The following is a 23199-nucleotide window of genomic DNA, read 5'->3' on the forward strand; positions in this document are numbered from 1 at the left end:
TAATTTCTTACATGGTAAAATAACCACCATACATAGCTGAAAACGTTCTGAAAAGTATAATCAAGGAGAATCTGCCCATGCAGTACTAAGACATGTTACTAAAATTATTCTTACAGAAAAGTAAAGTCTTTTCTTTCTTCTCTTTTTTGGTAGCCTTGGGATTGAACATAGGATCTCGTGCATGCTAGGCAATCACTTAATCACTAAGCTACGTCCCCAACCCCCAAACTAAGATGTTTATTTCATACCACATATATAAACAAAATTTATACAGGAAAGGATTATGTATAAAAAATTAAACTATAAGAAAGAAGAGAAAATAGGTCAAAATTGGGTTAGAGAAAGATTTTATAGGCACAAGAGTTACTGAGCAAAACATAACAGACCATCTAATCTAACTGTAAAATTACATTCTGGAATAATAAAAGTTCAATAAAAACAAGAAAACAAATAATAGTCTGAAAACCATACCTGTAGCAATTGTAACAAAAGATCAGTATTTTTTCTCATATAAAAAGAGACCTCAAAATGAGAACCAAGACTTGTCATGTAGAGGTACAAGATCCCAACAATGAATGTAACTGTACTGTAACCCTAAAATGTACCAATAAACTCAATTAAAGCTGAAAAAAAAGAGACCTCATTATCAATAAGAAAATGAACCAAGCCACTTCTCAAATATAAAATAAATATAAAGGTTTTATACAGGCAACTTTGGAGCAGCAAACATGGAATTAAAATGTTTTCTCACTAGTAAATACAACATTTAAAAATGACATTTAGTTTTTACTTATGAAATTATTAAAGTTGAAAGTGTAATCTTTGTTAGACGTGGTGGTGCATGTCTGTAAGCCCAGCACTTTGGGAGGCTGAAGCAGGACAGTCATAAATTTAAGGCCAGCCTGGATTACACTGAGTTCAAGACCAGCCTGAACTACATAGTGAGACCTTGTTTCAAGAAAAAAAATGAAAGAAAGAAAAGAAAGAAAGGAAAGAAAGAAAGAAAGGAAAGAAAGAAAGAAAAGAAAGAAAGAAAGAAAGTGTAATAATCAGTGTTGACAAGAATACAGTGTAAGGTATCCTCATGTCCTATCAATAGATGAAAAATTTGACCCAATCATTCTAAAAAGAAGTTTAACAAGATACAGTGAGTATATTCATGACTTTTGACCTAGCAATTCCAATTTTTAGAAATCTGGTATAAAAATACATAATCAGATATGATTAATCAGTTCCTCATACTGGGTGGCAGACGCCCATACCATTCTTTTCTAATGAAAATATGTACTTTAGCATAATGACCTTGAGTCTCAGTAGCTGCCCTGGGGGAAAAAAGGAAGCAATCTTTGTGTTCCCCACTTGGTAAAACAAAGGACAGGTTGTATACAGGTGTGTCAACATGTAAATGGGTGACTTTGTCCACGTTATGTTATATTTTTGTGTATTTACAATTCTTTTCATTAAATTTTTCTTTTGATTTTTCTTACAGAATTAGTCCAATTCAGTACAATGTTGCATGAAAATCTGCTTTTACAACTTTGGGAGGAGATTGAAAGTGAGTTAGGTGACTCCTATTGATGACTTGAATTATGTAAACCAAAAGAAGCCAAAGAAGGCAGCAATATACAACATATGATAGACAGATATAACAGAGAAGTACAGAATAAAGACCTTGATTCAGGTAAGGAAAAAAACAGTAATGTAAATAAATATTTGATTAGTCAAAATGCTACAAAATGGTCATATATACCTGAACAATCCAATGTTAGAACTAAATAAGAAACTGTTACTCAGTTCTTGCCAAGGGTAAAACCTGTTGGACAGAATGCCAACACTGAGATTCAATGTTAGAAATTGTTTGTAACAAACAATATGCTCTCTTTTGAAATACACTAATAATGAGCTGGGCATGCTGGTGTGCACCTATAATCCAGCACTCAAGAGGCTGAGGCAGGAGGATCTCTGTGAGTTCCAGACCAGCCTGGATTACATAGTGAGTTCCAGATCAGTCTCAACTACATAGTGACACCCTGTCTCAAAAACAAACAAACAAACAAACAAAAAAGCTAATAATGAAATACAAGAAAATATTCCACATACATCAATAGTAATATGCAAAAATATATATATCATGACACCTCACTATCTGAACTAAAAGCCTTCATAGCAGTACTTTATCATTCTAAATGTCAGATTTCTGACAGATGTGGTATTGAGATTTTTAGAATAATGACACTCAAGAGATTTGGTTTCCTTCCAAATGCCTACATTTAATGACAAAAGGACCCACCAAGAAAAAAAAATCTGACAATTTGGCTGCTATTTGCTCATTTGTTGAAGGCTTTGTTTCATACTGTCCAGTAATTTATACATCATCCAAATATATGACAATGGACAAACAACTTGCATCATTTTGTGACTGTTGAAGCTGTTGGCACCATAGTTAAGTAAACCTTCCAAATATGGTATAAAAATATATGCCCTGGTAGACGTGAAGACATTTTTCACCTTGAATTTAGAAATTTATCAGCCACCAGGTCTTCTTCATACAGTAATAAAAGTGTATGCCTTTGTAAACAGACGTCGTACCTATTTCACAAAGTAACCCGAATCTCACATTCGACAATTGGTTCACTAGTTAACTATTGATATGATATTTGCTAAAAGAACACCCCAACCAGCACATGAGCTATTCACAAGAACAAAACTGAAATAAGTGAAAAAAGGCTGCGAATGCACAATAGAGAAATGTACAGTACAGTCGAAGAAAGTCCTAACATCGGCCTCCTATTTGGGAAAGAAAAACAAAGCAGTAATAATACTGTCAACATTACACTGTGGTGCTAAGATTAATAGTGAAGCTGGGAGTGGTGGTGCAAGCCTGCACTCCAGGAGGGTCAAGGTCAGCCTATGCCACAAACAAAAGATTGATAGTGAACCCTCAACAGCAATAAGCCAGAAAATGGTCGCATTTTACAACAAAATGAAAGGCTGAGAAGATGTTGTTGATCAGTTATGCAGCAACTAGGACATCACTTGAGACACAAAGCATTGGCGAACGGCTGTATTTTACTTGATCCTAAACCTGTCAGGCATAAATAGTTTAATTGTTTGCAAAGAAAATAATAAGCACAAAATACCACAGGAAATATTCTTAGAGATTGGGGCTGGATTTGAGAAATGATCAATCACAACAGAGGAAGAACAGTATGTATCTTCCCAAAGAACTCCTCAGAAGAATTCTGGAGCAGACCGGTGGACAGACAGGTGAAACATCACAAGAGCCTCCTGAGAAAACAGGGGGATCAGCAAGATGTCAAGTGTGTCCTACCAAAGAAGGCAGGAAAACAGAAAATAAACATGCGTGTTACCCAATACTTGTGTACGGAAGGTGCTGTTCTCACAGGTGAACACTGCCTTAGGTGTAATAAAGATTATTTCTATGGTAGAGTTTTATCTGTATTTTCATCATAGTTCACATAAGAAATCATTTCTGCTGCTATTTTTTAGATCCGGTAAGCAAACAGTTGATGTAAAAAATGTTGATATTCATTCTATACGTTCATTACATATTACATTTTAATGTTTTATTTTATTGATATTTTATTTTCCTGTTAAGCACACATTAATTTAATATATAAAAATCATAAAATTAAAAATAATTCAATAAAAATACTTGTAAAAAATAAACGTGGGTGTTACACACCCTGGTTACCCTCCTATCATGCCTCTGGGGCTACACAGTGATACACAAAATTGATCTGCCAGGTGGGGCGAAGCAGGCCTGTAATTCCAGCATTCAGGGAGGCCGAGGCAGGAAGAATCAAAGTCCCAGCCCATGCTGGGCAGTTTAGTAATTTATTTTGAGACCTGTCTCAAAATAAAAACAGGGTTAGGGTTGGAAATGCAGCTCAGTACAAAGGCCGTGGGTTCATTCCCCCAATACAAACAAGCAAACAAACATTAAAAAAAAAAAACCCTCAACAGTTTCCTAACAGTGAAAAAGGAAGAGGAAAAGAACCCAAAATTTTGAATGTTTAACTGCTGGGATATTCAATGAATTTAGGTCCTTCGTGGTCAGGAAACAAGTGAATAAACAGGTTTCCTTCGGGTGCCCTTAATTAGCTTTCCTTCTCTCAGTATTTGCATAAGTGAAGGTGGTGGCACTGGTGGTATTTTCACAGAACAACTGTTGTAGAAAATCTCAGGCCAGGCCACGTGGCACCCTAGAAAAACTTGTTAAGGGGAACTTCTGGCAAGAGGGAATACCCAACCTCCAGGAGTCCTCTTCCCCCACAGTGAACAAACAGAAAGGCCGAAAATGATAGCACCTCCCCACTTTTTTTCCAATGTAGAGCTAAGGCTGAAAAAAGAAAAGAAAAGAAAAGAAAAAAAAACTCAGTGGTGAAATAAGTTAAAGTTGACTTTAGAGCAGTCCAGGGGCAAAGAATCAGATAGAGGAAGGATGTAGGGTTGGATGTGGGGTTCATAAATTAAGGCCAGTGAGAGCACTAAGCTAAAAATGAGATCCCTAGAGAAACAAAGAACCCCATGTTTTGTCTGGTTCATGAAGAGAAAACTGAGACAATTCACACAATGACGCAGAAAATTGTAAAGTGCTAAGGAGCCCCCTGAATGTTTATAAAACCATGCACATACATTTAAACCCTGTGAGAAATCAAAACTACAGGACTCTCCACACCACAAGGGTAGTGCCAAATTCCTACTGCGCACTTACTAATAAAATCTCAAATCACAAATCACCACGCATGCACATACAATAGTCCAGAATGTTGTAACACCTAAGGCCCAGCCCTAGAAAAGGCAGACTCTCCCAAAAGGCTCAGTTCCATACTCCACACATTTCCTGCAGATGAGTAGCTCTTATGAGAAAATTACAACCATAAAGGGAACAAGTTGAAACAGAAGGACCATATATAACAATTAAGAAAATATATGCTCTCATACTGGGATTAACAGAACATAAACAAAATAATAGATCAATATCTTCCTGGCAGGGAGACCTACGAATTACGGCCCCATATATAATTGGGGTTTTTTCCCAAAATATTATTTATCTAATCATTTCAACTCATACTTAAGCTCTAGAAATGTTTCTCTCTCAAGGAATTCTGCTTTATTTTGAATGACAAAATACTCTATTAGGGGAGACAGATTAATACAAAGGTTTTCAACTTCGGAAGCATAGTGAAATCATATGGAGAGTTTTATAAACTACAGATGCCTGGGGTTCATCTCTAGAAATACTAATTTAATTGGTGTAAGATATGACCTAAGGTAATAAAAAGTTTTCCAGGTGATTCTAAAATGAAGCCTGAATTGAAACCATTGCCCTAACATGTTAGATTTTGAGGCTTAAAAGAGATCACCTGAGGATTTTTAAGGCACAAATAAAAATTTAATAGATTTAGATTTTTTTGTTTGGTTGTTTTGTTTTTTCCGGTAATGGGAGCTGAACTCAGGACCTTGGGGCTTGCCAGGCAGGTGTGGCACCTCTGAACTATATCCCCAGCCCCTACTATTTATTTCTGAATAATTGTTTTGAGGATATGACTTCATGAAATAAAAGTATAGAATTTTATAAAAAGCCTTTTAATGATCACTTTAAAAAGCATGTAAGTATGTATGTGGTAGAATTCGGGTTATACAAAACTATTTTGGTTCTCCTTCACTTGAGCTCTTAGTAGGATAACAGCTCTGCCCCTTCAAGTTACTCGGAGCCATGACTTTTTTTGACATCTCATTTCTGGAGGAAAGTCTACGAACCAGTAGGTAATTCCCCATATCTTGGTCTCTGACAGTAGTAGGGGTTATGTCAGCTCATGTCCCAGAGTAAAGATGACACAGTCCAGAGCTCGACACAGATCTGGGGAACACTTGTACTGCAGGCAAGAAACAAACCTTTGTGTTCCAAACTACTGACATTCTAGGGATTTGTTGTTGTTGTTGTTGTTGTTGTTGTTGTTACAGCATAACTTAGTGTAATTCAATTACATAATTTTCTATGTTGTAAAATTCAGAAATATCAACACAAAATAAACTTTCAAAGAATGCTCTTTTACCATGTTAATGGGGCTCTTCCACCTTAGATGAAATTTCTGATGATAGTCATGTGTGAATTGTGAATTTTTTAAATACTGATAAATTTACAAGTGAGGAAAATAAAACCTTGCATTTATAAAGTTAAATCTGTGTGAGCATTAGCTACATCTAATTTGTTGAAAGCATACAACATCAGGCCCCACTCAGACTTGAAGATAAGAATCTTCATTTCCTCAACATCCTCAAATACTCTACAACTGCCCTAAAATGATGTGATTATTCAAAAAATAGCTCTCATGGCTGGGCGTGGTGGCGCACTCAGGAGGCTGAGGCAGGAGGAGCCCTGTGAGTTTGAGACCCACCTGGACTACATAGTGAGTTTCAGGTCAGTCTCAACTACATAGTGACACCCTGTCTCAAAAAAAATAAAAAAAAAGAAGAAAGAAAAGCTCTCATAATGATAGAAATAGTTTGCTAGAATAAATGTAAAAAGCTCAAATAAACTTACTTCATTAAATGTGCAGTAAGATAAGAAATTCATAAATTAATATAGTTTTTACATGATTGTTTATATATACACATGTACTAAATGAATACATTAATATTATGAATGCATACTTTTCTATTTGGGATTGTATTGGGGCATATATGCTTTGGATAGCTAAAAGGGAAAGTAAAGAAACATTAATAAATAGGGAAGCATGAGAAAAAAATGGGAAATTTGAAAAAGAACCGGATAAACACCAAAGTAAAGAATGCAGATAGAGTGAATACTAGAGGTTAAACAGCAGATAAGCCAGTTATGTGAGAGGAACACAGACTTAAAGAGTTCAGCCAGGACGCTGCAGAGAGAGGAGCCAATGGAAAACAGGAAGAAGAGTCAGGAGACAGCAAAGAGAGAATGATAAATCCTACATAACTGTCCAGAAATTCCAAAAGAAAATGGAAGAAGCAGAGGCAACAATGAAAGAAATATGGCAATCGGTTTTTCAAAATAGAACTGAGTCCTTTCACACCTAATCTAAGAATATATTTTTTTAAAAATTCACCCTAGAAACAACATAGTGGAATCAATTAAAGTGGAAACTTCAAAGCAAACAGAAATAGAAGACAGAACCAGTTAAGACTGTCAACAACCTTTTCATCAGCAATAAGTTCCAATGACCACAAAATAATTCCAAGTAGCTATCCACCTGAAAGCCTATACAAGGTAAGCTGTACTTCAAGACTAGGAACATTTAAGGACATTTTTAGATGACGAGTAATAAAAGTTATTACTCAAAGAATTTTTATTATTACAGAAAGAAATTTAAAGGAAGCAAGAAACAGCACTAAGCTAAAGGATTGGGGACTGAGAAGGAAGAAGAATTAACTGTGATGAAAGAAGTTGCTAAAATTGTTGGTTAAACAAAACGAATGCTGTTATGTTAGTCAGCTTTCCAGTTACTAGGACCAAATACTTGACACTCACAACTTAAGGGGAGAAGGGTTTATTTTTGCTCATGGTCTCAGGAGATTCAGTCCAGGGGCATCTGGCTCCAAAGCAAGAACATCAAGGTAGAGAGCATGGCGTCAACCTGCTTAATTCACAGCAGTCAGGGAGCAGAGCAGGGGACCAGCACCAGAAAGGAAGGGACAGGGATCAGATACAGACCCCCAAGGTCAACCCTCCAAGACTTATCCAGACACATCCAGAAGTGTGCTTTACTAATCCCGTAGGTAGCTCCCAAGCAATCAAGTTGACAGACAGCTAAGCTTAACCCTCATCACAGATTTCAACTAAAAACTAATAGTAATTTAGGAGATATAAATTAAGACATTAGAACACTAACAAAAACAATGCAGAATAGGGGCCAGTGACAGGAATTAAAGCATTTGTTGGCAGTCAGGTATTAAGAAAAAGGAAGACAAATATCATTTAAAGAGATCACTGTTAGCCTTCATTTTAAGGATGCATGTTAAAAAATATAGAGATAAATATTTAACTGACAAGATTTTTTTTGTTTTTGTTTTTTTGAGACAGGGTCTCACTATGCAGTTGAGACTGACCTGGAACTCAGTATGTAGCCCAGGCTGGTCTCGAACTCACAGCGATCCTTTTGCCTCAGCCTCCCAAGTGCTGGGATTACAGGTGTGTGCCACCACGCCTGACCACGCCCGGCTTAATTGACAAGATTTAAAAATAAAAAACTTGATCACTGCCACAGAAGCATATATATATATATATATATATATCCATATACCAATAGTCATAGTAATTACAAATACATTGACCCCACCTGTATTAATCTCAAAATTTAGACAATGGAACAAAAAAAATCCAGCTATTTTATGTCATCATAAGAGAATTATGGACCTGAGTGTGGTGGTACATGCCTATAATCCTGACACTCTTGGAGGATGAGGCAGGAAGATGGCAAGCTTGAGCTCTGCCTGAGCAACTTTGTGACTTAATAAAACCCTGCTTACTACAGGTACACAATACACACATACATGCATACAGACATCCATATATACAATAGTTGGAGTTGTAGCTTAGTACAAAGATAGTGGGGTTCAACCCCTAGTGTCAGGGGAAAAAAACCCACATAAACACAAAAAATTATGACTTAAATGGCTAAAATATAAAATGCTCAAAAAAGATAAAACCAAGAAGTCCACACACTACAAGGGCTAAGGTAGCTCAGTGATGCAGTGCTGGTCTAGCACTGCTTCAATAAACAAATAAACTAACTAATAAACAAACAAACAAACCTCTCAGATTCCCAGAAGAATTCCATTTACTAGAACAGGTACTTTGGTCAAAGAGTTAAAAACAGACACAAATAAGCAATTACTAGGTAAACTAACAAACAAAATCATGGGTTTAAACTTTCTTGACAGAGTAAATTTCAGACTTAAATGATTTTACACATTCATTCCATCAAAACATCAACAGCTAAATAATTCTACTCTGACAAAGTATTTTGTTAAGTATATCAATGTTGCCTAGCTTTCATTATAAAAAAGAATCTACCAGTAAAACTTTCAGATCAGAGTACGAATATTCCACCACTTTGTGTAATTTAGCAATGTTGACTAGCACAAGAGAAAATTACGGGCTGTCTCACTAAGAACTTAAATTAAATATATAAATCCTAAACAAAAAAATGTAAAACTAAATCCTACATGTGTTAAAAAAAAAGATAAAATATCATGATCATCTGTCTTGGGAAATGATAGATCAAAAGACTTCAAGAGAAAAGAAAAAGGGATGATCTACCAGAACAATGAGGGACACAGAGAGATCAATGCCCCATCATAGAGAGCATGTTTTGTTAAAGCACATATAAAACATTTTTCAAAACTGACCATATATCAGGCCATACAGGAAGGTCTAACAAAAATTAAGGACTAGGGCTTGTTATGGTTGGAATGTGTCCTCCAAAGTCACATGTCAGCAACTTTATTGCAATGGGGACCCTTAAGAAGCTGGGTCAGGGATGTAGCTTGGTGGCACCATACCTGCCTCACAAGCACAAGGTCCTGAGTTTGATCCTGGTACCAAAAAAGAAAAAAGAAGGCGATTAGGTGGATTAATGCCTTTATCATGAGAAGAGACTGTTTATCACAGGAGTGGGTTTTTAATAAAAGAATGAGTTCTTCCCCCATTCCTCTCCCTCAATTGTATATCACTCTTCTGCCTTCTGCCATTAGTGACAAAGCCCAGCAGATGCCACTTTCTAGTATTAGAGTTCTCAGCCTCCACAACGTGAAGAACAACTCTTTCATTATAAATTAGGCAGTATTAGGTACTCTGTTATAGTAGCACAAAACAGACTAAACTGTTGCTGTCTTCATATTTCTGTAGGGAGAAAGGAAACCACCTTTGTAGATCTACCTTTTCTCCTGCCCTCAACTCAACTGTTCCCTAACGAGGACTTCTTCTGACCAGAGAGCTGAAAAATGAGTTATTTTCCTGCATAGCTGCCCATCTTCTAGATGTAGGCACTATCTATGGGGGAAGTTTGTAGCATGGGGTTATGCTCAATTTGGGGTGTATGTGTAGGGTGGGTGGTATTTATGATCCTAATTATAGATTTAGGCCAATATTTTGAGCTAATAATTTGATCTCTTTAAGAATTTTGTCTACCCTTCAATTTGTTTCAAAGTAAGCAGGAAACTAAAGGGAAGTTATTTGGTGACCATTGCAGCGGACATAACAATGGTCTCCCAAAGATATGAACATCCTATCCCTAGAAGCTGTCAGTACGTTATTTGACATGGTAAAGGGGATTTTACAAATGAGACTGAGGTTTAGGTTGTTGAGATGGGGAGGTAACTTAATCATATGAGTTCTTAGGTCAGAAGAGGACAGCAGAGGAATAGGTCAGAGAGATGCAACAAGAAGTCTCAGCCTTCCACTGCTGGCTCTGAAAACAGAGGAGTGGGACCAAGAGCCAAGAAATGCAAAAGCACTCTAACAGCTATAGGGCAGATAGTAGACTACTTATACAGAGAAAACCCACTAAGAACATTCACACATACAAAAACACATATGTATACATACACGTCTTTTAAAGCAACTGAAGTGGGAGAAGCGCTTGGAGCTCAGGGATAAAAGCATGTGAGCTGCCAGTTCCCTGATGGCCTAAGGCCTGCACTTTAATGAGCCACTTGAAGGTGACAGGAAAAAATATGAAGCCCTTAGCAAAGGGAGAGATCAAACAGAAGACCTTGGCATAAACTCAGAATAGGAACTTCTCAGAATGTGATAAGATCAAATAGATAATAAATAAATAAAAATAAATAAATATGTGATAAGATCAAATAGATAATAAATAAATAAATAAATAAATAAATAAATAAATAAATAATCAGTAAGGCTAGTGAACATTTAAACAATTAACAAGTTAGATATAACTGGCAAATATAGAACCCTGCACCTAACTGGAAAAACATGCTTACACTTCATGAGCACCTACATAACATAAATAAAAAATGTTCTAATTTAGGCCATGAAGCAAGAACTAAAATAATCACAGTCAGTATCAGAGACCACTTTAATCATAACAATTAAATTAGAAGTCAATTTGAAATACATATTATTGGTTGATTCTTAAAGGTGATTTTTGAAATAGAAGAGATGTATCTAAGAAAGTAGAGAAAATACGATGAACAGATATCAGAGACATTAAATACAAATAAATGAAGTACATATCTATAATGCATAGCTATCAATACATACAACTGTTTGCAGAATAATGCATACACATACTTACAGTGGGGCTTGTTCAATGACACAAAAGAAAGTTCTGTCAGGGTGGGGGATTTAGCTCAGTGGCATGGCGCCTGCCTTGCAAGCACAAAGTCCTGAGTTAGATCCTTGGTTCCAAAAAAAGGAAGATGTTTCAAAGTTGTAATAAGAAAGACCATCTCATGCTAGGCGATATGGAACACTTATAATCCCAGTACTTGGAAGGCTGAGGCAGGAGGATTACAAGTTTGAGGCCAATCTGGGCTACCCAGCAAGTTCAAGTCCAGCGTTGACTACTTAGTGAGACCCTGTCTCAAAAAACAACAAAAACAAAAAAGTCATCTCTGGTAAATGTGATTAAAACTAGAGAAAAGGCACAAATAATATTAAGAATGAAAACATATAACAAGTATAGTAAATATTAAAATGGAATGGCCAACAAAATTGAAATCCTCAGTGAAATGTAGATATTCCTAGAAAAATATAACTTGCCAAGAATCATAAGAACAAATTAAAGCCTATCCATAACCATTAAGAGAGAGAGAGAGAGAGAGAGAGAGAGAAAGAAAGAAAGAAAGAAAGAAAGAAAGAAAGAAAAAGAAAATCCTCTAACAAGAAAACAGAAGGATTTTTCAGATTAGTTCCTATACTATAGCAAGTATTTGAGGAATAACTAATTCCAGTCATATCCAAACTCTCTCAGACAGCAGAAATGAGGCCCCACACCCATCAAGGCTGTCAGCCTAAATCCCGACTGGGAAACAGACAAGTTTAGGTTCTAATGCTGTACGACTGGTTAACGCTCTGGGCTGGTCCACTTTGAGAAGCAGGGGAGAGGATCAGGTAAGGACTATCCCCAGTGCTCAGAGCACAGACTCATCCATCATCGGCCACTGACACCACAGCTGACACCAGTCACGGGCCAAACTGAATTATCTCAGACTTCGCTGGAATCTTTTCTGCTCCCCACACTTTATTTATTTATTTGTTTGTTTGTTTATTTTACAAGATCCAGGCACTAATCATGGCAGGAAGGCCCAGACCAGGTGACCTCTTTTTTAACTGTCATGAAACAGACTCCTTTTAACTATTCCTTATCATCTAGAGCTGCTTGTAGATAACTGCGTAAGTAACCTCCTGCCACAGCAAGAAGGAATAAGAGATCCTCTGTGTCCTGACCACATGGCTCGCTGGTCCTGTGCCAGAAGTAGCCTGATAGAGTGGCCTGTTAGCCCACAAATTAAGCCCTATGTAAAATTAGCATCCCTGGCAGTTGCTCTGTGTCATCCAGAGGGAAATAATTAAGAAATATATAGTTCAATTTCAACTGTCAACAGCATAATTCAATTACAGTGTTAGCTGTAGACAGAATCACAGGGGCTAATGAGAAGGAAGATTAGATCAAAGGTTAATATCCTACTGGAAGCTGTAACAATGGTCTTTCGTATTAGAAACAAATCATTATTGATACTGGTTCTAGGATCTTTAGCAGTTACCTCTTTCCAATCTTCTAATATAAAATTTTGGGGGGTACAATTAAGTACAGTCACACCTGGGATACACCCATTCGCATTTCAAGAACTCAAGTTTACAAGAGGGTTATATGACAATCCTGCTGACAAAGCACAGCTTTCTACACTTCTAAGAACTGATTGTTATCTCTTACCTGTCCCAAGACTGAACACCTAGAGATGAGGAGGAGCACACTGTGCCTGGAAGGGGGCAGTATTTGCCAGTTCAGCTTTAGGATGTACTCTCAGAGGACGCTCCTCTGCCCTGTTTTCACTAACTGGGGTGGGGGGAGAGATACTTTTTTGTTTTAAAAATTAACTGCACACTTTGTAAATAGAGAAGGGTGAAGGGGGTGAAGGGAGGGCAGGGATATGGGGAAAAAACAAGAACCAAGATATATCGTGTAAGGGTACGAGATCCCAATGATGAATGTAACTGTATTGTTTGCTTTAAATGTACCGATAAACTTAATGGGAAAAAATTAACTACACAAACATTAATATCATATACCCAACCAAAGTACACATTTTTGGGAAAGAGTTTTGGAAAGTGAAGTGTAACTTATCATAATGCAGAATAAGTATAAAGAGAAATTCTTTGATATGTAATAATATTAATAATCATCCCTGAAGGAACTGCATTTATTTTAGTAGGTATTTGTGCTGTCTGTGTAAGTGGCTGCTATTTGATGAGTATAGGGAGCTCATAAAAATTTCATTGATATAAGCGATAATTCCATTTTTTAAAAGTAGCAGAATAAAAACCCTGGGTTCTTGCTTGGATACTTCAATGGATGCAAAAGCAGTTGTATTTTGGTAGCAATGCCTGATTTCATTCAACCTCAATTAATCAGAAAATACAAATAAAGAGAAGATTTAAATGTTCACACAAGAATATCATTTCTGCAGAATCTGTGATCTTAGGGTAACACAGTTTCAAACTTTCTTCTAGCTGTGCCACTGCTAAAGCAACGGAGCTCTTACCTGGAAAGAATAGTGTGTAACAAGACGAGATGAGAACACGACCACTCTGGCTAAGGGGCTGTAAGCACGAATTAACAGCATCTTCCTCTACTGGACTTTTTTCTCCTATAGTAAACCCTCACAAGGACATAAAAGCAACCTGGGAATAAAGCACCTAGAAGAGAGTCAGATGGCCCTGAATTCAAATCTTAGTTCTTCCATTTATCAGACTATGTCTTTAGGTAGTAAAAATTGTATTAAAACTAATATCAATAAACAATAACAGATCAATTGAGCACTTGCTTAGTGCCAGACACTATTCTAAGTGTCGTGTTTGCATTAATTAATCCTACCAATAATACGAGGTAGGTACTATTATTACCAGTAATTTATCTATACAGAAACTATTGCTCAGAACAACTAAGTAAATTGTCCAACGATCCCACAGCCAATAGCGAGTCACTGAGATTCAAACATCGACAGTCTAACCCTATAGACTACATTAATAACCACAAAAAAAAATCTTAACTTCTTTGGCCCAATTTGGCTCAGCCATTTGAGAATGATGATGGCATTAATAATCTTGAAAAAAAAATGTCCTGAATAGAATTCAATAATTATTCTTTGCATCAAGAATAGCATAGAATCCCTACCCTTCAGATACTAATAGCCTCAGGGTTGGACTATCTTTCAGGTAGCTCCTGTCAACTGTCTGTATGGGCTAACTATAACCCAGGAGGAGGTTCACAGGACATACAAACTTCTCAAATTAACTAGTGAGTTGACATTCCAAAAGAACCTGCTGAACAAAGGCATATAAAATCATAAATGAAGTTGGGTACACAGCCTGATAGAGGATATATACAAAAGCCAACATCTGCTTCTTAATCAATGAAGAGATCCTAGTCACAAAAGTAAATAAAATATATATGTGACAAATACTAATTAAACACCTATTGTACACTGCAGATGAGTCAAGGCACTGCTGATACAGTGACAGTGCTAAGTGTCCCTGTGGAGCTTACATTCAGGTACAGAAAGGCAGATAATAAACAAGGAGACCAATATGAAAATAACGAGAATTCACGCTTGATGCTTTCTTCTCAATGTCAAAGACCCTAACCTAGAAGAGGACATCCCAATCTGTGGAGACTCTGGAAAGTAGGACAGGAGTCTCACGGGTGCTCCTATTCATGGAGAAATTAAGAGCCTGAGAGATTAGAGCTAGACTGTATTACAGGGCTACCCATAACATGATGAAGCTGTGAGACACAGATTACCTCCCTTACCCCAGGCTCTAACACCCAGAACTCTCCATGAGTCAGATCTGCAATGAGAAGGAAAAGCAAATTCCTATAACTGGGCAGTGTCAGATATCCTGAGCTCTTCGTGTGGTGCAGTCACACTCAGTCCTTAACGTTCTTTCCCCATCTCTCCAGGCACTGCTGACAATAGGGAACTAAGTCTTGACTGAGTATACCCTGTTTGCAAAGAAGGCCACTCTGACCTGTAGCAGCTAAGAAAAATGACCCAGGAGCTTTTGGAAAGATTTTCTATAATAGACTTGTTATAACCCATATAAGTTTCCAGTTCCCATGAAGGAATCAATCACCTAGAAAAGTCAACTGGCAGTCCTTTCCAACTAGTCACTGGCTTGTTAGATCCTTTCCACATAAAGTCTCTTATTTCCAAATGCTGATATTAAAACCAAACATTTGAAATGGATAAAAAGCAGTATGTTATAAAGAACATTCCACATTAAGTGAATCAATACAAAACTGCCTTCTGTCTCCTAAGCATGCTGAAGACCAGCTGGGGAAGTGAGCAGTCACTGATTAGGTAGAAAAGTCTGCTCGATTTCAAGTTTCAGCTCTACTCGAATAAGCATATATGCTCTGAAAATTGTACAAGAGAATCAATTTCACTGCACCAAACTGCCTTGCAGTGAGGACCCAAACTGTGACAGTGTTATATACATGCACATGATATATCCACACTGTTTAGGGAAACTATCACAATGGATATTAGAATTCTATAAGTTCATATGTAAAAAAGACAGCGGGGGGGAGATGGCCTACACCATAAAACTACTTAAAAATAAATCTAATAAAGGGTATCTCTGTGTGCAAAAAAACAAAAACAAAAAAGGGAAAATGTGAGAAGGCAGTTTCTGAGATATGCAGGACTACATTTCAAGCACTGGATCTCCTGAGCATACCTGCAATGATTCCATCCATCTGTTCCAGGGCAGCTTCCAGAGCGTGACTAGCATCAGAAGCCATGGTTCCTCTTCCTGTTCAGTGTCCTCCTCCTGTTACTGAAAATCCAAATACAGAACAAAGTAAAAAATTACAGAAGTGCCACATCATGCACATACGACCATTAAGACTCTTTAAATCCATCATCAAACAGTACACTTTCATGAAGAATCCTGGTAGTCCATGGGTAGTGTCTGACATCTCTTGGCATCTCCTCTTTGACACAAGTGTGCTTTTCCCACAAATCTTCAGCATGTGATTCCATTCACTTCCATGATAAAAAGCTACCAGGGCTCTCTAGAGTCACCTGTGGCAGCAAAATGCAGTTGTTATACCTCTTCAAGATGAAAATCCCAGGCTCCAAGTCACCCCTGGGAGAGGCTCCAGTGCCTCACAGCTGGATCTCCTCACACTTGCAATGCTTTCCTTGGGTGGGTGTGACCCTGGTGGAGAAGCCTCACCTGCCACCTTCAAGTCTCCAAATGGCCCAGTAGGACCAGGTGACAGCAGTTAAATTCACAGGCTCTTGGGTCACAGCCTCAGTTCAGATCCAGCTCTGCCATGTACTGTGATCTCTAAGCCTCAGTTTTCTCAGCCATAAAATGGGGTATTAGCATCTAACTCACAAGACTGATATCATGATTAGTGAGTCATTAAAGTTTCATAGAGAGCACTTAACTACATTCTCTTGAACGTAGTAAGTGCTTGATATATATTAGCTATTTTCGTTTTATACTTTTAAGGAAGGAGATAACCTCAAGATCTATTTTTGACAGGGCATCTAAAATGGGGAGGGGGAAGTCGGATATGCTGAAGAGGCTGGTTCACCTGGAGGAAGGGGATGTAGCACAGAAGACAAGTCAGTCTGATTGTGGAGGGGGGTAAGGGACAGTGGTTTCCAGAGACAAACACCAAAGAAGGCTCAGAAACAATAGGCATTCAGCTTCCCACAGGCCAAGAACCACTGCACAGTCTGCCTAAGGGTTTGGAGCTCATGAGGGACTCCAGGAGCCTCAAGAGCAACTCAGGGCCCTGTCAGGGGCAGACAAGGTGGAAACCAGGACCAGAGCTTCTCTGCAGTGAGAAGAGTACCTCAAATTGTTCCAGAGGAATCCTGGGGTCTGAAAGGAAGCAAGCTTGGCTTAAGATATAAGAAAATGTCTCAGACAAAGGGGAGATAGCAGAAGCAGGGAAAAATCAGCAGATTCCCACTTGGCCAGCCATAAAAGACATTAAAAGTTTGAAACACTTTCCTCCAAAAGTCTCTCATGCTCTTGGGGAAAATTCCAAAATCTTTACTGTGACCTACAAGAAAGATGCTGCAATGTGGCCAGACCAACACCAAGTGTTTTCTCCAAGGCTCTTCACATGTCAAGAGTACGGGTCTTCTCTCTGCTCCCCACGCCAGACATTTTCAAGTTTACACCTGTCGTGCCCTCTGCCTTAAGCTCAGTCCCTGGTTCTCTGCACAATTTATTATTCTTACCTACAAGATCTCAGCTCCCAAGTATCTTCTCAGAGTGGCCTTCCCTAAACACCTCTCTTCTGAAGCAGCACTTTTGAGGAACAGTGATTCCAGTAATATCTTTGTTTTCTTGCTAGTTGGCCATCTTCCCTGTGGAACCAAGGGGACCCTGTCTGCCTTTTTTACCCGTGTTCTCATGCCCAGGGGAGTGGTTGGCACAAGGAAATTTATGAGTAAATGCTTATCAATAAATGGATGGATTCATGAAGCCAACATCCCCTGAACTCTTGATGGTCTGAGCATTAGCAAATAATGATAAATTAAACCTAGGCTCTGCTCCCTTGGACCACACAGTCTAAAAGAGAAGGTAGAAGCATGAGCAAATAAACAGGACACACTGTGAGGTATGCTGATAGAAGTAGGTACAGTACGCACTTTCCTTGAGTCTTGAATGCCAAACAGGTGCTTTCTCAGAAGATAAGGAGGGAATGCTACTAGAGGCAGAGAGAGTGGTACGTAAAAGACAGGGAAGCATGTAAGGGCAGGATGTAATTGGCTAAGGTCAAAACAGTTGGCAGGATTATACAAGAGCATCTAGCGCTCAAGATGAGTCGAAGCCTTCCACAGATTTCACATAAACAGGACAAGAGCAATAAAAAAGAACAGCTGTGGGAAGCACAGCCACTGCCTCAGAAGTCTGGAAAACAGTGCAAAAAAAAAAAAAAAAACAAAGAAGCCTCAAATGGAAACATACTAAAGAAAGATCTTTTATTTAAGCAAACGGGCCTAAAACAGTGAAAAAAAAAAAAAAAAAAATCAAGTAGCCTCAAATGGAAACATAATAAAGAAAGATCTTGTATTTCAGCAAACGGGGCCCACTGATGCTGTGGCTGGCCCCATGAGGGGCCTGAGTACCAGGGTGGAATTTGGGAGGGCAGTTAAGGGTGTCAACTCCCAAAGGCCTCTGATATGTTTGTTTTCCTGCAACAGGAAGGCCTTAAGTGAAGAATATGGGCCCTTTGCCCAGCGATGAGTTTGTACTTGGCAAACAGCAAACTGGGTGGACCCGTGGGAGCTGGCCTGCAGTGAAACATGAATCAAAGGTATATCCCAGTCACAACCCAGGAGGTGGGCCAGTGAGATTGGGGAACCTGTTCTGGGCAGTGCTCATGAGCTCAGTTCTAGATCTGCTGGGTCTGAGGTGGCAGTAGGACAATTGGGTAAGAATAGGTCCCTGCCAGCCTTGTCATAGGGCATCTGTGAGGCATCACTGGTGCCAGGTGTAGAAAGAACAAGTATGCACAGGTGTAAAGCCTCCTGTCCCCATCTGTGGACTCGGCCAATTCTACTGGATAAGGAAAGTTACAAGGTCACTAGTCAGCTTCCTATTCTGCAGCTAACAGCCATTTTCTTCCCTCAGCACTGTGTAGGTAAGAATTTCCATCAGCAAACAACTCACCACCAGGTAATCCTTGCCTCAGGAAACTTGGGGCTTAAAAAAACCAAAAAACTATTTCTTCTAACCTTACACTCTTTACACCAAATGTGTTTTGTTTGTTTGTTTGTTTGTTTGTTTGTTTTTAACATCAAGCAATTCTTCAGTTCTCTGTGGATTCCAATTGGGTGTCCTACAATTCGATTCAATCCTCATACTATCTACTTGGAAATAGGATCAGATCCCACAAGTTGATAGTTTGGTCCCACAAGAATGCTTCCACTCTAGATGACAGCTGAAAGTCTGAGCCTCCCTTCTGACTGACTGTAAACCACGATTTCTCACAACCCTTCCTCAAATTTTAGAAACATTTTACTTATGTTTATTGGGTTAGTATAAAGGCTACAACTCAGGGACGGCCAACTGGAAAAGATGCATGGGGCAAGGTATAGGGAAGCAGAGGACACCGAGGAGTTTCCACGTCTTCTCTGGAGACACCACCCTCCCAGTACGTCTGTGTGTTCACCACCCCGGAAGTACCGAACTCCTTCCTTTAGGAGTTTTTATGAAGATCCTTTTACACAGACACAATTGATTAAATCATTGGTCATTCACTCTTTGGTGACTAAATAATCTCTATTTCCTTTCCCCAAGGTCGAAGATGAAAGGGCTAGGGGTAGGGTTGAAAGTTTCAAGCCTCTCAGGAGAATCACTGCAAGTTCAAGGCTATCCTGGGCTACACAGAGAGTTATAGACAGCCTGAACTGCCTAGTGAGAATCTGTGAAAGAAAGAGAGAGAGAGAGAGAGAGAGAGAGAGAGAGAGAGAGAGAAAGAGAGAGAGATTCAAGCCTCTGATTACATGATTATTCCTTTGATAATGAGCTCCATCCTCTAAGAGTCACCTCAGTAGCATAAATTCAGGTATTGGAGAAAGAAGCTTTTTGTGAATAACAAAGTTGCTTCTCTCAATGCTATCCCATAGGTTTAGGAGCTCTGTGTGAGAGGATAAAGACCAAATATATTATTTCTTAAGAGATCATATCACAAGTGTCAGAATAAATGTGCCATCTGACAACAGGCAGTGTGCTCTGTCTTCCTTATCTATTCGTCCCCCAGGGACACACTGTCCTCCTTAGCATCTCGGTTCATCAGAGTTGTGGGGCAAATCTGCACAAAGCTCAGAAGCAAGAATCCCAGAGGCCTCCTAGAGAGAAGTAATGTGAAAGAGCTAGAAAGAGCATCCAAAAAAGGTAGCAGCCCAAAGGGGCTAGGAAAGAGCCAGAATGAAGGTTAAAATGCAAAGGGACAAATACAAACCGGGGTGACCTCTAAGCGAGTGAGAAGTGAGACTGAACGCATTTTCCCTATCAATGAGAGAGAAGCTATAGTAGCCGCCCAGGGGCCTGACAGCACAGACAACGGAAGAATCCACAGTGTGGCACCAATACCCTAAGGAGGGACAGCAACCAGCCCGGGGAGAAGAGGAGCAGGTGCAGAGAAGGACCTTCTTCTTAACGTGAGCAACACAGTGACAGTTTTCATGTTGGGAAACAGCAGGTATCATTTTCTCTGAGCACTTAACACAGCTCTGTGCTTGGCCCTGATGAGCACTTGTACATCTGATACCAAGAAATGGGCTCATCCTGGACCACAAAGATAAGTCAGGAGATGCTGTTTAAGACAACATGTGGTCCATTTATTATTAACCTTCCTCACACTTGCAGGCCTCTGCAGACGCTGTCATCAGCCTATCTATGACAACAACTAACCTACACCTCTAGATAACAGAAGACTTTATCTTCCTTTTTGCTACCGTTCAGGAAAATGATCCCACAGCCACAAAGGCAGCCAATGAGGAAGGAACACCATGTCTCACGACAGCAATGTGTGATGATGGATGGTATAACCGGATGAATTGTCACAACAAAGGCCAATTCAGCACCGCGAAGCTGATCAGGGTGCAGGATTTGTATGTGTTCAAAAATTTAGAGAGTGAACCACAGTTGTTCATCCAACACCGCAGTCATTTAGATACTATTTTAATTGTTTTCCTATTTAGCAAAAAGGAATCACAAGCAGGCAGGGACATACATCCAGGGCAAGAAAAACTCACTTATCCCATCCACCACACTGAAGAGCAAGCTTGCACTCCATTTTCTTTACTCCTAATAAAAGTGGTTAGGATTGAGATTGCTGTTTGGGGCAAGCTCACACGTCCCATTGGAAGAGGGAATTGGGAACAGAGCTAGGAGTTCCTGGCACCGCGCCCTTTTACTATCTCCTGTGCCTTGGAAGTGCCTGAGCCAGTGCTGGGACCTGACTCCGGCAGCCCTGCAGAGAAAAAGGTGGCTTACTTTTCTCATCCCTGAGACAAAATACCCAACACCCACAGTTAAAGGGGGAAGGTTTATTTAGCTCACAGTTTTTAGAGATTTCAGTCCATAACTGGCTGGTTCTATGGCAGTGTGGCGTGGCAGACAGGAGAAACAATTCATGGTGACCAGAAGGAAGAAAAAGCAAGAAGGGAACCTTAAGAGTATCTTTCTGCCGCTTTTATCTTATCCAGAGTACCAGCATTAGGGTGGTGCCAAACCATCAGTGTACTGGTTAAGTAATCACACGCCCTTAATCCCAGCTCCACACACTCTAGATGCAGCCACCTCTGACAAAGCCCGGTGCCTACACAAGGCTTTAGGGGGACATCTAGACACAAACCATAAGAGAAGGCAAGACCTAGGAAGAGACTTCAGTCAAGCACCTCTCTCTCTCTCTCTCTCTCTCTCTCTCTCTCTCTTGCTGTGAACCGTGCATAGAAGGCAAAGCCTGGGGAGGGACCCTCAGCCAAGACCCCTGACACTGCTACAGTGCTTGGATTCATCACAAACTTCCCCTTTCCCAAATGGCCAACAGATGATAAGGAAACATCACCATCGCACAAGAAATGGAAGTCTTTCCCCTGTAATTTACAGGCCTCCCATAAACTACTGCTCCTCTTAAATTGTTATTTAAAAAACACTTCTTGTTATCTATAAGCCTGGGAGACCGCCTCCGAAAAGGATATAAGACACTTGTCTCTTTGGGATGCCATTTGAGTGTCAAGGAGGAAAAGGGAAATGAAGGAAATTAATGGCAGTGACTAAACTCTCAGTCATGTCCTATATCAACCCAGAATAGAAATTACATAGCCAGGCAGACTTGAGTTAAAACCTGGGCTCTGCCACATCAAGGCTGTAGGTCTTCCCCTCTTTTTTTTCTTTTTTCCCCTTTGCTGTGCTAAGGATCAAAACCAGGGCCTCACACATGGTAGGCAAGTTCTCTATCACTAAGCTATGCCCTCAGCTTTGTTTGTTTGTTTGTGCATTTGTTTGTTTATTGGAAGTCTGCTTTTGTTTTGTGGGGAGTTTTTTTGCTACATGGTCTCACTAAGTTTTCCAGGCTGGCCTCCAACTTCTGATCCTCCAGCCTCAGCTTCCTGAGTAGATAGAATGACACGCATGTATCATCGTGCCAGCTATGGCTTTGGGTATGTACACAATTTACTTAAATGCTCTGAGCCTCAGTTATATTATCCGTAAAATCAGTATAAATCCAATCTTATTTTTATGCGCACAAGTAAACGAGAGAGACCTCAGGTAAATATAGAAGACTGAACCCAAACATCTAATTAAGCTACCCACTAAAACAACAATAGAGGAATTAATTTCGAAAAACATAAACCACAACTACACAAAGAACGTGACAAGAGGGGAAATAAAGGAGACACCAGGGTGAGAGCTACACACGAAGCACAAAAGAGCAGCCCAGGCTGAATTCCGGGAGCGATTTCCCTGGTAATATGAACTTGATAGAGTGTCTGATGCATCTCAACATCTTATGGGATTTGTATAATTGTAAGTTGTCAATTCAGTGAGAAAGTAGAAAACAAAGCAAATGACAAAGAGGACCACAGAAAGTGCCATGTATGACCTTACTGAAACTGCACCGGCAGAACGGAGCAGATGGAGCAGTGCTTGTAGGTTTTGGGGGAAGAACTAGAAAGAGCTGAGTTTGCACCTCAGGAATTTGTTAGTGGATAGACAATGACAACCAAAAAACACACAAAGTCGGAAAACATGTCTTTGTTTAGAGAAACATGTAGAAATAGTAAAAGAATTGTAAAAGCTAGGTGTGGTGGCACATTCCTATAATTCCAGCACTTGGGAGGCTGAGGGGGTAGGAGCACTTCCAGAAATTCGAGGCCAGGCTGGGCTACACCGGAGACTCTCTC

At 39.4% G+C, this 23199-nt stretch overlaps 1 protein-coding gene across 7 annotated transcripts in view; it reads right to left on the reverse strand.

Annotated features, from left to right (window-relative positions):
- Ppfibp2 (PPFIA binding protein 2) overlaps positions 1 to 23199 on the reverse strand; it is a 152952-nt gene that overhangs the window by 105353 nt on the left and 24400 nt on the right. For all 7 annotated transcript variants that reach the window (XM_010615962.3, XM_010615955.3, XM_010615956.3 and 4 more), the window contains exon 2: positions 15992 to 16090. In XM_010615962.3, the coding sequence (XP_010614264.1) occupies positions 15992 to 16055 (64 nt within the window). In that variant the 5' untranslated portion in view covers positions 16056 to 16090. The remainder of the gene's footprint in view (positions 1 to 15991; positions 16091 to 23199) is intronic.

This window comes from Fukomys damarensis, unplaced genomic scaffold, assembly GCF_012274545.1.
Source record: "Fukomys damarensis isolate Sample0158 unplaced genomic scaffold, DMR_v1.0_HiC HiC_scaffold_16, whole genome shotgun sequence".
In the NCBI taxonomy this organism is placed as follows: Eukaryota; Metazoa; Chordata; class Mammalia; order Rodentia; family Bathyergidae; genus Fukomys; species Fukomys damarensis.